Raw genomic sequence first — 16174 nt, forward strand, 5'->3', positions numbered from 1 at the left:
CTATGGTGCCAGAATATGTAGAAGTAGAACATAATGACTTTATTCAAGTTTGCTCTTGTTACCTGATGCATGAATATTTAAAAGATATTTTATTTTATAAAAACTTTCATCTGTAAGTAATGGACTGACCATAACAGAGGGCTTAACCTGGAATACATGGATAGGCTTAGGGGCCCATGAACCCCTAAAAATGTATGCAAAACCTAACATGTATATTGGCATGTGTATCTTTTTGGTGAGAGAGTTCATAGTATAATTAGATTTTCAAAGAAGTCTATGACCCAAGAGGTTAAAAAAAATTACTTAAGTAGAAGCAGTCACAAAGTCTTTTCAACGTGAATTTGTACAACAAAATAATAACCAACAGCTCCATCTATGGGTATAAGTCATTATCACGTAGTACAAATAATGACAGCTACCAGAGATCAGTGCATCTTGTGAATGCTTGTGTTTAAATCTTCAGTGTCACTCCAGTGGGAATTTATTAACTACAGGATCACAGTTTTTTTTTCCAGATATAGATGTAAAAATTAGGAGACCATTGATGAATTCTACTTACAGTACTTCAGCACCAAAAAATTGGGCAGTTATGCTGATATATGTATGTACACTTCAACATTTGTCAGTCTTAAAATGCTTATTTATAGTGAAATCTATATAAAACCGTTAAAAATTTTTCTATTTACATTTTTTAAAAATGAAAAGTATAGTTTCCTTTGCCACAACTTGTCAGAACTGACTCTTACCCTCCCACCCTCTTACCCCTCACTCTACTTGTGACAGACAGTGATCACAAGACCCAAACATATTGCTTAAACAAATCGTGTCCTAAAAAGGTAGAATGTTTAAAACCATTACATTTAGAACTGTAAATGAACTTTTTATACATTTCAAAGGGGGTTAAACAAAGTATGTAAAAGTTATTTTCAAAGTCTCAGTCCAACATGAATGTGCAATTTCAATGTTAAGATAGCATCATATGAATAATTTGTTTTCCTGAACATAACTGAACATTTCCTTTGGATCAGAAAATGTTTCTTTTCCTCTGTTTCACAATGAAACATTTTCTCATTAAGCGTTCTTAAAGGAGAAGGGGGAGGTTCGGAGATGGAAAAGGTAGGCAATCCCGGCTTACAGGAAATTTGTCAGAAGGAATATGGCCTGCTTTGAAATGTTTACATTTAAATAAATAGAAGGCAAGTGTGCTGCCTAGAGCACAAAGGAACAACAACACAATAAATTAGCATACAATTGGTGAGAATGTACAAGCCACCCAAAAAGCATTTCCCATGGGTTAGGGACCTGATTTCTACCATCTAACAAGGATTCTTTAATGCCAGTATTAAAGAACTAGTTATTTTATAAAATATAAACTGAGCAGATGTAAAATGTTAACCAATTCAGCACTTGCAGGGATTTGCAAAAACATACAAGATTTTTTAAAAAAACTGTTCCTGACACACTGTTTCAAAATACAAACTATTCACATTCTCCTTTGTTGATGGTGTTTTGCTCAGTAGAAACCAGCTGAGAAACATTCACAGGAAAAGTCTCTTTCCACTGCAAGACAAACTTTTCCATTAGCCATGGTCCAACAGAGAAAGAATATCATGTCTCACGTCACTGTAGATGTGCATCTTTTTCTTTTTTCAAAAAAAAGTACATTCCCCTGTAAGTTTTATCTTGTTTTAAAATGCTACTCCTGCAGCAATTCTTGTTCAAACACTGCTGTTTCAGGGTCCACAGCCTAAGCATGGGCAAAGTGCTCTCTTTAGACATCAAAATACAAGGGCTTCCCTGGACACTTGGTAACCAAGTAGGTTTTAAAGTGCACTCCTGTGTCCAAAACACTAGGACCGTTCAGCAGAACTCTGAGAGGGGCTGGGTTCGGTTCCATCCTCTGTGCTACTGTCTATGTCCTGCTCCATTGCTGTCTCATCGTCATCCAACTGCTGACTGGTGAAGTTGTTTAGCTCAAGGAGCCCGCTGGGCTCTACTACCACATTGGAGCTGGAGTGGCAAGGAATAGCATACTGGGGAATGGCCTGAAAGAGAAGACACAGGAGAGCTTTACGGTTTAAAAAAAAAAAAGGTGACAGGAGGATTTCTCAACAACAATAAGGAAGGAAAAAAGGAAACTGACATTAATTGTACAACTACTAGATGCCAGGCACTGTGCTAGATGCTTAATATTATTCCCATTTTACAAATGAGGAAACTAAGATAGTAAGCAACTTAATCAAGGTCACACAGTTGGTCAGCGTTAATGCCAGGATGCCAGGATTCAAATCCAAGTCCTCTACAACTCAAAGTGATCTTTCCACTCCTTGGTGGTGCCTCTTCTAACAAAGGAGGCTGAAGTCTGGGCCTAATTCAAGAGACAGACTTTGAAGGACATTTTTATTTGGTCATTAAGCATATTTGAAATGTAAATGTAATCAGATTTTGCTTATTATTATCCGTTAAGATGAATGATTAATCTGCTGATACCACAGTGTATTTTAAGCCCTTTGGTGGTTCAAAGGGTAAGTTATTTGTTTGGGTCACATAATAACAATCTTTATTGAAAATAAGACTAGGGAGGACAAAACTGTCTTTTGAACAATAAAAATACCAATAGATAAACACATATTAGGCCATACTGCCTTGTCAGATTCTTTTTTCTCAACTTTATTATATACCTTCTTAAAAGGTATATCAGTTCATATCATACCCCTACTTAAAACTCTACAATTGTTTCCTATTGTACTTGCTATGAAATCAAAAGCCTTACCATGGATGGCTCCAGCCTTATGCCAAACTCACTTGTACCATAGGGTGTTTGCACTAGTTCTTCCCTTCTTCCTGGAATACTCCTCCTCCAAATCTTTACACGGCTGGTTCCATCTTGTCATCTGCATCTTAGCTCAAATGCTTAGAGTAAAAGGCTTTGACAAGCCTTCCTTCTATGAAAGGAAACCAGAGTACTGGCTCGATCCCACCCCCCACCCCTATTATGTTCTGTTACATTTTCTTCATTGCATTTATCATCTCTTTGTTTTCTTCTCACCCTTAGAATGTAAGATCCAAGACAGTATGGACCAGAGCACAGAACTCGACTATCTTTTTCAGTGTTAGATGCCCATAACTTTAAACAGGGCCTGGCACACATTAGATGATCAATAAATACTTTCCAAATGAATAATGTATCTTTAACATAAAAAACCCCAGAGCAAAGCTGAATATCAGCACTTAGAAAATATACCTAACCAAAACAACCTTCTACTGAGGGTTGTTTAAAGATGCAAATTTAATTTTAATACTATCAAGAAAATAGTGTAAGATGCCTAGGCACTGATTCTAGGGTGCCGAAGTATTTTTGTTTGTCTTCCCTCACCCTCCTGCCCCTGTTCCATATAGCTAATCATTGTGAAAAAGTCTCAGGTAGGGTCAGAATTTTAGTTCAGCTCTGGCTCTGACTTGCTGTGGACCTCTGAAAAAGTCACTTCACTTCCTTGAGCTTTAGTTTAATCTTGTGTAAAATAAGATAATTAGAGAAGATATGCTCTAAAGATCACTGCAGTTCTAAAATTGTATCAATTCCACATATATAGACTCCTTCAGAACAGAAGATACATTCATTTTGTTTACTCCTCTATCCTCACACCTAGCACAGTGCCTGGAAGACAGAGGTTAAATAATACATGTGGAATGAATGAATGAATGAATAAATGAAATACAGATTATCTGTCTACAAAGCGTTTAATATTAAAAATGTTGAATTTTTACAGAATAGTTTTGAAGGAATCAAAGAACTTCTGCAGACTTCCTTCACTCATGTCAATAGGTACTTTACTAAATCAGTAAAAATCAATACTTCGGGTCAAAGCTAAGCATAACTAGTGAGACCTGAAAATGTTCTAATAGTATATTAGTGATGATTATAATAACAAGAGCTATCCTTATTGAGTATTACTCTATATCAGACACTTAACCAGCTGCTTTATATACTTTCTCAATCCTCAAAACAACCCTGTGAGGTAAGTGTTACTGTTTCCATTTCATCACAGGGACAGAGGTTAACTTTGTTGCTCAAAGCCACAATGTGGTTAAGGAGTACAGGTGAGATTCAAATCTAGGCATTTCTGACTCCAAAAACTTGGTTCTTAATCACTATGCTGCTCTTCCCTCTGGCACAGCAACCCAGCATATGGTACATGCTAAAAGTTAGTTGAGTAACCCACTCATTAGCTATCATCCTTGATACCTGAAGCAAATTACATTTTCACCCCTTTTCACAAAGTACAGAAAATAATTTCTAAATAAGCTATTCAAAATTATTTTCAATTTAGTGAGTATACAAATTTAAACTCCCAGGAGCCGCAGTAAATTTTAGTAAAAATAGTAATAGCTACCATTTATTGGGCAATCACTACAAGCCAGGTACTGTGCTAGGTGCTTCATCTCAATTTTGTGTAATCCTTATGTCAATCGTGTAAAGTAGGCATTCCTTACTCCCATTTTACTGATGAGGAAACGAAGGCACAGTGAGGTTAAGCAGTCTTGCCCAAAGTCACACAGTGAATGGCAAAGCCAGGAAACTTCCTTTTCCACCAAACCCTACCTCTTCAGGTGGAAAAAAAACGTAACAAATCCTTCGGTCAAGGATTATTTAGTTCACTAACATTTGTTTTGACAGGAAGGAACAAATTATTTGAATAATTCAATGGCCAGGTCTATTTGCATTTAAGCATTTCCCCCATATTAAGTTAAATCATATTTGGATTAATATCGGTCAATTTGCATTCTCTCATGGCTTGGCATCGCAGGAAAGGCAAAATTTACTACAGGAACACCTAAGTCACACAATAGTGAGTCTACGGTAAATACCAGACTATCCACGTTTCAATAAATCCAAATTCTCAATTAACTAAAATGTGCTGCTCTAACACCTTCCAAGCAAAAACGATAAATGTCAAGAGAACAACCTGATACCTTGCAAGGAGAGAGGGAAATAAAACACAACTTCTAAAAGCTACTCTGGACCCAGTGTAACTTTTCAGTCTGGATGTGTTATACAAGATGACAGATGAGTTTTAAAATGAAGGGAATGTGAGGCATAGTTAGATCTACTATCAGTGAATAATCCATCATGTTCACTAGCCTGTACTTACCAGGGCAGGACAGTAACCATAATAAGATTTTTCAATAACACAATGATTGAAATAAAAAGCAAAGCTTTACGGTTAATCCCAAGTTAGACATAAAATTAAATTACTAAGAAACATTCTCTTACAACATGTTTCTCCAGACATTTCAGTTAATTAAGGTTTTATTGTCCTGAAAACCATAAATTTGGATCAAGAACTGTGTTTCTGCAAGGAAAGGGTCCCTGAAACTAACTTGAAATAGGAGTACAATGCAGTTATATCCCAGAAGTACAAACTACTTATATTCTTTGGGCAAAGACTGGGGAGCCCAAAGTTTGACCTGGGAAGTTGCTGATCTTGTAGGTTGACTTGCTGAGTCAACACTGGCAAGTGTGGCTTGCATCTATGAATCAAGCAGACACATGGGCTCAGGGCCCTTGACTGCCTCTAAGGTGTGCTGTTGTGACAATATCTATCAATTTTCTAGGACTCTGTTTCAGAAAATAAGTATAAATTTGTAAATTTGTAACAGGTAGTAAACCAAGTTTGTCACATGCCATCTCAAAGATAAATCTCTTTCCCATTTTGGCTTGACCTTTCCTGTGACATCCCAAAACACACCAAACCCACAACCCCCAATATGCTCAAGATTTCTGGTGTTCCTTCCGATTCTTACCTGGATGATAATTTCTGCTGGGCTCTCTTCAGCTTTCTTTTGGCCTACATTCTGAATACGCATGAACTGGCCTGTCGTAGGCACTCCTGGTGCATCGATTTTCCTTGTCGTTAGGGGAGGGCCAACAGCAGATGGACTTGAACAGGACTCTCTACATTTCTGTTGCTGGGGAGTGGAATTCGCCATCCCTGCCACCACCACATGGGTGGAGGGTAATGATCCTGCTTCACCAGTGAGCATACTAGTGGCAAGAGCCTTCTTTGGGGGATCCACTACTATATGCTCTACATTTGTATCAATCTGAGCTTCCATCAAAGACATTTTCAAAATGTCTGACACTGCTGTCTTCTCAGAGGCCTGAATGGGAGATATGCTTGTAACTGGTGATGTCAACTTAGGCACAGAACTGCCACCAGTTATCTTTGTAACTGTGGGAGGCTGGCGCCCCTCAAAAGTTATCTTTGTAACAGAGGATCCTTGGGTTATAACTGGCTGCTCCACCTGAAAACAAATTGGGGTTGTGTGTGTTACAGCTACATATCTTTGAGAAAACCTATCAAACACCCCAGACAATATGGCAAAAGAAACATTCGTGCGGTATACTAGGAAGATATTTTGAAGCTCGGTGTTTTAAAAAGAGGGCTGATGGGAAAGTATCTGATTACTTGTCAGAAACCTAGCAAAAGAGGAGGGGTCAAAAGAACCTTTGTTCAGCCAGCCAAGGTTCATAACAGTAAAGGAAAAGAAAGTCACAGCAGCCTTGTTTTCCTTTGGGATTTACATCCCCACACAGTATACCTTCAACCGATCTCAAATTATTTCATATAATCTTCAGCTTTTTAAAATAAAAAGTAGGGTTTTTTTTCAATCTTCTGCTTCAAAATACATTTATACAAACATATTCTATATATATGTATTTATAATACACACATACATCACTTCAAAGCCAATGATTTTCCGTAATATAATTTTTTTTCAATAGTCACAGATAATTCCTCCAAAATCTAGAAGATAAATCTAGAAGATAAATTTATTAACCAAATGGTGATGATGTAAAACTACAAAGGAAGACGGTCAATGAAGCTCCTTAAAAGACTATATTTTACTTAGCATTATTGCCACAGAAATAGAGTTTACAGGCATGGAAATAAATATTTTATACCTAAAAAATAAAAATAATTTAGGGATATCGCTTCTAGGCACTGTTGATCAATGCTGAAGTTATTTCATTAAAAACTGCCTGGAAAACCAAGTTCTGAGCGCTATGCTTTTTTTCTTCCTATATTAACGCGTGCATTTCTTCCCTAATGTCAACCTTCTGATGGGGTAAAGTAACACCAGTGTAATGAGGCTTTTGAGTTTCCTCTTGCCAGGAGAATGCACTGCTAATCACGATAGGGTCGTGATGTTCTCATTTTTTCCGTGAACAGAGAAGTTTAACTTTGCATGCTATCAATATTCCGTTACCTGGCTTGCCGGCTGTTTCTCTGACGAGGCTGGGAGCGGCATTTGGCTCTGGGGGGTTTGGGGCTGCACGTAGATTTTTGGTTGGTTCGGAGCCTGCTGCAGTTTGGGGAGCTGCTGCGTGGTTTTCACTGCAAGCACCTGTACTACAGTTTGTGGGGGCTGTGCCATTAAGGTAGGAAGCTGCCTGTCTTTGGCCACCATGGGATGCTGTGTGTGCAGTACATCTGGCTTGGGCTGTGCTTGTTCTTGCTGGAGAGGGGTGAGTTTTTGATGCCTGATGGAAAGCTGGGGCATTTGCGGGAGTTTGTGCTGGAGCTGGTCTGCCTGCAGGTGGATGGTCTGCTTCTGTTTAGTCTGGAAGCACTGCAGAGTTTTCACTTGCAGCTGAGTCTGTTCCAGCTGTGGCTGGCTAAGTTTCTGCTGTTTAGCTGACTGTGACTGAGTCAGGGCAGATCGATAAAACAGACCTGTCTGAGGGTCTAAAGTGTCCATCTCTTCAACCTCGCCCTCCTCAGTTCCAAGTTCCTCGCTGTGTTTGGTAAAAGCAGTGTGACTGCTTAACGCCTAAGTAAAAAAGGCACAAAGTAAGAATGAAATAAGAAAAACACCTATATTGCTACATTTTCCTCAAATTGGAAAAGACTCGATTACAAGAATCATTCAAAAAAATTTCAGAAGGGAGAACCTAAAAAGACCAAAAAACCTCAAGGTTTCTAAACCTAAAGGGGGCCTTAGATTGAGACTTTTATAATTTCAACTCTTAGTACTTCAACATTAAGTACTGCAAAAACTGGCCAACTCACTGCAATAAGAAAAGTCCTAGAGGGCTCAGAACTTATAGGTAAGAGAAATAAGGATGCCCTGCAAGCACAGCATGACACAGAAAAAGAAAAGGCTCCCTGGCTCAGGACACAGCTCTCTGGCCTGGTCATCAGAGCTCTTCACCTGTCCAAAGGAAGAATGCAGCAACCCAGGAGTGAGGCATCCAGAGGAAAGCCAAGGTTCAGAGAAGCTCACTGTAGCCGTGCGCCCATCCAGCACGGTCCAGAAGGTAGGAGTTATCTGAAGGCCGTGCCCATCCCATCCCCACAGAGGGCCTCTCGGCTCCGAGTGGAGACGGTTCGTCAGGCTTCACACCAAGGTCTGCGTGAACTGCCCTCTGCCCCAGCCCTCCTCGCCCTTTGCTTGGGTTCCAGGCCCACCAGGCAATGGCTCCCCAGAGACCTGGCTCCCAGGAGGGAAGCAGACCGGGGAGGGGACAAGAGTGCTCCTGTCAGTAGAAAGGGAGATGGCCTGGTGTCAGTTATAATAGTGTTGGGAGGAGGCAGCGATCTCGAGTGACACGGTTAGGGCCAGCTGTCCGACCTCTCTGGGTGTCTTGAGAAAGGTCAATGTCAGGACAGCCAGATAAGGGCCAAACTCCAGGCTGAGAGCTGACACCCAGCAAAACCTCTGGCCATCTGGCTTCCCTCAGTGACAGAAGATCCACCCCAACCCCACCCTTCCCACTGCCTTGTCAAATGCTACACATCTACTCTAAACTTTAAAACTTTGAGATTCAACTGAAACCCTCCCCTATCTCATAATGACCTTACGCATATAGGTTTTTAATTCAACAATTTCTTCACTGCCTTTCCAGTAGTTTGCCTGTAATTAGGGTCAACCTCTACCAGTTGAGTGATGATAATTTATGTGGCTACTAATAATAAGTCATGCTTAAATCTGATATTTATGATATAACTTTATAATAGAGGCAGGATGCTTTGGGTTTAAATCCTGGCTCTGCCACCCAGAATAGGTTATTTAATTTCTATGAGCATGAGTTTCCTCATTTGTAAGAGAGATAATTCACCCACCTTGCAGGATCATAGCAAGAATTAAACACGTTAAAGTATTTAAAGCTCAAAGCACAGTATCTGGCACAAAATCAATGTCATCAATATATTTTTTCCTTTTCCCCATTACCCTTGGTACCAGATTTTCTGTTTCATATTAATTCATTCTCCTTCCTGTGAGTCTCTTCCTCAATTGATCACATATAGTAAAAGAAGTCAAATATTCAATAAATATGTTAAAAAAAGAAAGAAGTCAAATATTTATTTACCTACTTATTCTTAATGTTTCCATAAGGATTCATTATAAAAGCAAAGAGTAAAACAAATGAAAAACCCAGCAACAGCAACAAACAGCTAAACAAGCCAACTTCTGTTTCATCTGAAAATCTTACCTCAGTGATAAATCCTTCCATAACAATAAAATACATAGAAACAGTGACAAATCCTGATGTCATAGATTCATCTAGATAGCCTCACCCTTTTGAAATGTTAAGAGTTCACAGAAGATCCAAGAATACTATTTCTTAATTACTTTCTGGTGTTAAGACTCTCAGTTCATTTCCCTTACTCACTCCTCACAGATGAAAGAACTATACAAACACGCCTCAACTCAGTTATTTCCCCTCTTATAAAAGGAGATGAAACTAAAGCTTATTTCAGGAAGGAGGCAGTTACAGAAGGTAGGAGGAAAAAGAAGAGATACAACCTGCTGCATGATGTGGGTGATTGCTCCAGGGGAAGATGCTGGGATGGACTTCACCACCACCGAAGTCTGTGTTGCGGTCTGTGACTGAGCCACGTGCTGGAGGAGGGTCCGCTGAGGCTGGGAGGGCTGTTGAGGCTGGGAGCGATGGCTGACTGAAAATAGAGGAGGTGATGATATTTCTCCAGAAATCACCACAGCATCTGTAACCAGTAGTCATTTGAAACAAATGTCTGTGAGATTGCATCACAGAGAGAAAGTGTGGTACTAGGAGGCAGAAGACCAGAGTCTGCCCACTTATGAGCTGTGTGACTCTGAAAAAGTCACTTATCTTCTCTGAGACTCTGTGTCCTCATCTGTAAAACGGGAATAACAGAGCTATTAGAAGGATGAGATGAGAAATGTATATGGAAGCACTGTGAAAACTATTATCACAAAGGAGGAACAAATCCCTTAAAGTTATATCCTCCTGTGAGTTGTACTCTTTCTCCAGTGACCTTTACCCCATTAAGGTAACAAAACAACAATCAGTTTCTGCAATCAAATCCCAGACTAATATCTTTAAGGACAGTGAGACAGTACAAGTTCTTTAATCCCTTGGTCCCGGTTCCAGACGCAATAGAAAAACCAGAAGCATTCACTCCTTTATATATAAAGTGACACTGTCTCATACCCTAAAGATGTAAGAGGTCAAGGTGATACTGCAGAAAGAGAACTGGACCAAGAGTCACAACTGGATTCTGTCCCGCTCTGCCACCAACCGGCTATGTAAATTTGAAGAGGTCACTTAAACTCTATGTTATTAACCTCTAAAATTTAGAGGTTTTATTTTGTTTGTTTTATTTTTGGTTTTTTATTGGGATAAAAACTTATTTCTTAGAAGAGGACCAAATGAAGTAATGAATTGAAAACGGTCCTTAAATTGTTAAGTACTAAAATGTAAAGTTAACAAAATAACAGAAAAGTCAGTGTTCTTTCTTTCATCTATTCAAATTTAGCTCATCTGACACAAGTGAGTGAGAGTATAGTTTAGGAAACAACCCCACCCCTTAGTCTCTTGCTACAAGGTCCCATGGAGTAAACTATACATTTATATTTACATTTATATATAGATGTAAAACTATACATCTACGTTGATGCCAAACTACCACTTTTAATCAGCCTCAATTTCAACTTTTTTTTTCTTTTTTAAATGTATTTATTTATTTTTGGCTACGTTGGGTCTTGGTTGCTGTGTGCAGGCTTTCTCTAGTTGTGGCGAGCGGGGTCTACTCTGTTGAAGTGCGTGGGCTTCTCATTGCAGTGGCTTCTCTTGTTACGGAGCACGGGCTCTAGGCACGCAGGCTTCAGTAGTTGTGGCATGTGGGCTCAGTAGTTGTGGCGCACGGGCTTAGTTGCTCCACGATATGTGGGATCTTCCTGATCCAGGGCTCGAACCCGTGTCCCCTGCATTGGCAGGCGGATTCTCAACCACTGTGCCACCAGGGAAGTCTCCTCAATTTCAACTTTTTAAACAGTATAAACAATCATCACTTCTTATTCTACAGACCTTTAAAAATGCTTATGGTCACTAGGAAACCAACTTTTTGAATCAGGAACAGATTAAAATAAATCTGTAAAATTAGCTAAGGATTTTGAGAATATCAAAACTCTCTCAATAATCCGTGGTTCTAATTCTCATATATCTTGATCTACAATTTCAAGTAGTAGTGGTTCCATACTTAGAAAAGTCATAGTGGGGTGCCCAAGGGTAAGATGAACACAACAGAAATCAGTGTAAAAGTGCCATTTATGTGTTATAGTATAGAACTTTAAAACTAGCCAGTGAAATATAAACAAGCTTTATTTTTATAACACATTCTATCTAAATTCACAAATGCAGTTTTTCTATTGTTGCTATACATATGCCTACATGTGATATGAGGTTATAGGTAGCACCAGCAGTACTCTTTTATAAATGTACTACAGTATCTTACTGTATTTCACAATATGCTTTATATGTACATTTTAAATTATATGTGTTAATAAAATCTTTCATATGTGCTCAACCAAACTGAAAAAAAGGTTTATATTAAAATAAGTATTGAATCATTTATAATATAACTGAAAAAGAGAAAAAACAAATCATACTAATATTAAAATTAAGCAAGCAAATTAATGAAGTTTTTTACTGATGTAAGCATCATCAGAAATGAATGACATTTGAAAAATAAATAGTACATAAATATAATTTCTGATGAAATTATCAGATTATATGGCAGATTTGTTGCCCACACTAATCTTCATAATTATTACATTAAATTTATTAAGAAATGAAATGGATTTAATAGATGATCAACTAAAACCATTTAAAAATAATCCTCATTCAAGATACTATAAATCTCTTCATAGTAATTCCCCAGAGTGCAGAAAAGTTAGAGAAAAATAATATCCATTGCAGGATGATACAAGAGGCCAGGGCCAGAAAGCTGGCTTTGAAGTCAAAGAAAAAACTCAGTGAGGCTGAGGATATGATGGGAGGAGATTATGGAAGGGAGGTCACAGAGTGCATATTTGGAAAACAGCTGAAGTGACCTTAACTGGGCCATGTAAACACCATAAAACAGTCACTTATTTCTTTAAAACAACTCATTTTTCCAATGTCAAACTGCTCATTTCTGAAAAAGAATCCTAGTATTCTGCAAAAGGAAAGTCTCTCTCCCTTTCACTGAGTAGAGCTTACCTTTCCTCTACCAGATCAGAGTAGAGCGCATCCATTTAAGTGGTTTCCCCCTCAAACAATCATATTTTACCTTAGGTTATACTACAAATGGATGCACACCACTTACCTAGAAGGGGAAAAGCAACCTCTGTCCCCTCATCAGTGCGTTCTGAAAAGGATAAGTAAGGGAAGAAATCATAGGTCTTTTCATCTATTTACTGTTTGATAATCTAGTCTATCCCCAGAGGTTATTATTGATTTCCCCAACATACTACACTCTGCTTTTTGCTAAATAGCTCTAAAGAAAGATACTAGATGGCTTTCCATAATCTTTAATTGGATTTTCCCTTTAAGCAATTTTAACCCATTAGCCTTAACAATATCTCCTAAAATGCCAAAGAATTCCTTTTCCACTTTGTTATTTACATCCTTCAAATATTCGTAACTTTATGTTCTTTTTTAATCACTGCTAAAGAAAACGTAAGACAGGTGTTCTTTACATACTGCCTCATAAATTCTCTCTCCTAACCCCTAATTATTCACATTACTACTCTCTGAACTATTTCAAATCTCAAGGTAATGAAGTGTCCAAAACAGAAAGCAGTATTCCAAGTGTGGTCTCACCAGAATATGAAAGAATCTATTATCCTTCCTGCTCCACTTCTCTACATATGCCATCCAAAAACTTCGTTAGTGTTTTGCTGCCAGACCACATTTTAAACAAATACCTAATGTGCTTTCCACCAGAACTCCTAAGTATTTACAGGGATTTAAAATTTTCCACATTTTTTTCCTTACATTTTAAAAAAAGGGTTGGCTTTTATACCTTCTTTCTCCCTTGATCCACCTCCCCTTCCCCAAAACTAAAAAATCCAGATGCATATGAATATTTATTCTTATATAAAAGATATTCTATCCTCTCACTACAACTATTGCCCTATGTTCACAGATGTTATTTATGGCCAACTTGCAGTTTTATATTACTAGCAAACTTTCTAACAACCTATTGATTTTTTTCCCCCTAGTCATTAAAGACAGGGTAAATCCCAAGGACAATGTGAATTTGCTCTCAGAGAAAACTGGAAGAGATCTAGAAATATAAAAAATATATTCTCCCCCAAACAACCATCTCATGAAATCCAGAAATGTAGCTCTCCTACCTTAATACTGCTTTTTAAGAGGACACCTACCAGTAGTGATGTATTCAGCAACTAGTTCGGACTCTACCACAGCAATTGATGGACTCTCAGGAGAATGTCTCTTTTCCTGGGTCATCTGAATAGGCACTGCCATTTGACTCAAGTCAATAGTGGGTTGTCTTGGTTTAGATTCCAATTTTTCCTTTACTGTATAAAAAAGTCAGGGGAAAAATTAACTTTTATTACAAACAAGTACTAAAACCAGAGTTGTCCTCGGGAATAATGAACAAGACCTCTGGGGTGCCACATGGGCAGTGACTAAGGAGTCAGTGAATTGAAAACAAAAGAGCAGACTGCTATGTATGGCTGTAGAGTGCACAACTTGTGCAACCATACCCAGCAGCCTAGCAAGAACTCATATGCAATCAGACTAAAATCCCCCCCTATTATCACTAGGCCAAACAATTGCATCTGTTTCCCCTGTACATACTCCCCTTAGAACATTTCCTTTACCCTTCTTCAAGGCAGTACCTGGTATTGTGGAGTTCACCAACCTGAAAACAAAGGGTGAATAAGCAGTACACAGCATGATTTGCTCTAGGGCACACCTGCCCAGAAGAGCACAACACAGTGAATAGTGACCAGTTTAATTTGATCTATTAAAAATTCAAGATAATCTCCAAAGAAATGTTACAATATTTTTAGTGACTCTTAAAGAATAAAAATTTTCAGTGTCAGGAAAATATGGCCTCTCTGTTCCTGCAAAAATGTCAATGGAATGGTCTGGAGTCAAGAATGGTTTCCATGGATAGAATAACTTTCTATATTATCACTTTTTCTACAAAATCATTTGGTTTCCACCCTCTATAAGGCTTTAATAGCTGAGTATGTAAAAGATAAGGAGCTGAGGAAATGCCTAAAGCCAAAAATAACACCAACAGAAAGATTAACCAAAGACTTACAATAAAAGATAGTATTCTTTGGGTAGTGTAGAGTGGATGTTACAAACAAATAGTAACCAGTAATTAAGTACACTGAATGATCATTCAGATTATTCTCACCAAGCATATAATGTAACAAAATCAAGATAATCATTTAAACAAAGAAAGCAAAACAAAACCAAAGGAATACAAAAGTCACCCCACAAATAGAGAGGACATTGAACTAGGAATCAAAAGACATGGACTCTCACTCTGCCACTAACCAACTGGGTAACTTCTCTAGGCCTCGGTTTGTTTATCCATAAATGAAAGGGTTGGATGAGATCATCGGTAAGGTCCCTTAAATACTCTGACAATATTTGACCTATTATAATAGAAAAGTCAGTATAACTAACACAGTTTTGCCTAGAGCTTATCAAAGATATTTAGTAACTAGAAATACTGATTGGATCTTGTTAAATAAGAATAGCTTTGCATGGAAGCTCAAGTTGTTAAATTACACAAAGAAGTATGAAGATAAAAAAACAAATTAGAATGCTAGCAAGGCCATTAATGGTGTTTTAGGACCACAAAACTGCCCCACCAATATCAAGGAGGATGGCAGGGGCCTTCCAATCTGCCTCCTACTATTCTTGAATAGAATTGGCAACTGTACTGCATTTATCTTCGTGCTTAGAATTGATAGACCTACTCCTTTCTGGTGACAAAAGTCAACAGGATTGTCCATTTTAAGCAGGAGACAGAGAAGAAAGAGCTCTGCCATTTTTGTCTTCTTTCTACTGACTATAGTCTATCCTTCAGTACTCCTGTGAACATCTTAATGAACTGACAAGTAAACAGACTGCACCAATGATTATAGACAAGTCCAGAGGGGGGAAATGTGCTCAAATAATAACAAAGAAAATATAACAGTAGTAGTATTTTAGCACAACCCATCTCTAGAGAAAACATGCTTCATTCAATTGAGCATGTGAATTCATACCTGTTGTCTGTTGGAGTTCTAACAGAGCTTTGATTGTTGAAGTAGCTGATTGTGATTCACTGGATACATCCTGATAAATTATGGTGGGGCTAGTCTCCATTGCAATCTCATGTTCTGACCAATCCTGACGCCGGGAAGCAATTACATGAACTACAGGCTGGGAATCTGTTTTATATTAGTTAAAAAAAAAAAACCCTATAAACAAAGTTTCTCTTAAAAAAAAACAATTTGTTTTTTTTTTAATCTTTGTTTTACTATAAACTTCATGCTTTATCTCCCCAAGAAGACTGTAAGCCCCCAGAGGGCATAATGTCTTTCATGTCTGTATTCACTTATTCATTCATTCACTGATTCAACAGACTAGGCACCTATGTGCCAGAGTCGACATTTGGCACTGAGGATATAAAGGAGCTCATAGAATAATCAAAGGATGCTCAAGAAGCACACAATCTGGTTGGAGAGACAGACATGTAAAGAGACAAATTACAATTCAATGTTATAATTGCTATAATAAATAGGTGTGCGTTTGTGTGGGTGGGTGCATGTTTGTGTACAGTAAGAACAAAACGCTGTATGAGTCTTGTTTTCCCCAATGCACCTA

The 16174-nt window shown here is 38.2% G+C and overlaps 1 protein-coding gene across 14 annotated transcripts in view; it reads right to left on the reverse strand.

Annotated features, from left to right (window-relative positions):
- Positions 1 to 1460: 1460 nt before the first annotated feature.
- Positions 1461 to 16174, reverse strand: part of EMSY (EMSY transcriptional repressor, BRCA2 interacting) — an 84624-nt gene continuing 69910 nt past the window's right edge. For 7 of the 14 annotated variants that reach the window (XM_061202844.1, XM_061202840.1, XM_061202838.1 and 4 more), the window contains 6 exons: positions 15574 to 15738; positions 13702 to 13857; positions 9814 to 10013; positions 7273 to 7836; positions 5806 to 6306; positions 1461 to 2045 (listed from right to left, as the gene is read on the reverse strand). In XM_061202844.1, coding sequence (XP_061058827.1) covers positions 1851 to 2045; positions 5806 to 6306; positions 7273 to 7836; positions 9814 to 10013; positions 13702 to 13857; positions 15574 to 15738 — 1781 coding nt within the window. In that variant the 3' untranslated portion in view covers positions 1461 to 1850. Of the gene's footprint in view, positions 2046 to 5805; positions 6307 to 7272; positions 7837 to 9813; positions 10014 to 12638; positions 12681 to 13701; positions 13858 to 15573; positions 15739 to 16174 lie in introns of all 14 variants that reach the window. The other 7 variants (XM_061202843.1, XM_061202841.1, XM_061202839.1 and 4 more) reach the window with 4 other exon arrangements.

The sequence above is a fragment of the Eubalaena glacialis genome, chromosome 10, assembly GCF_028564815.1.
Source record: "Eubalaena glacialis isolate mEubGla1 chromosome 10, mEubGla1.1.hap2.+ XY, whole genome shotgun sequence".
Classification (NCBI taxonomy): Eukaryota; Metazoa; Chordata; class Mammalia; order Artiodactyla; family Balaenidae; genus Eubalaena; species Eubalaena glacialis.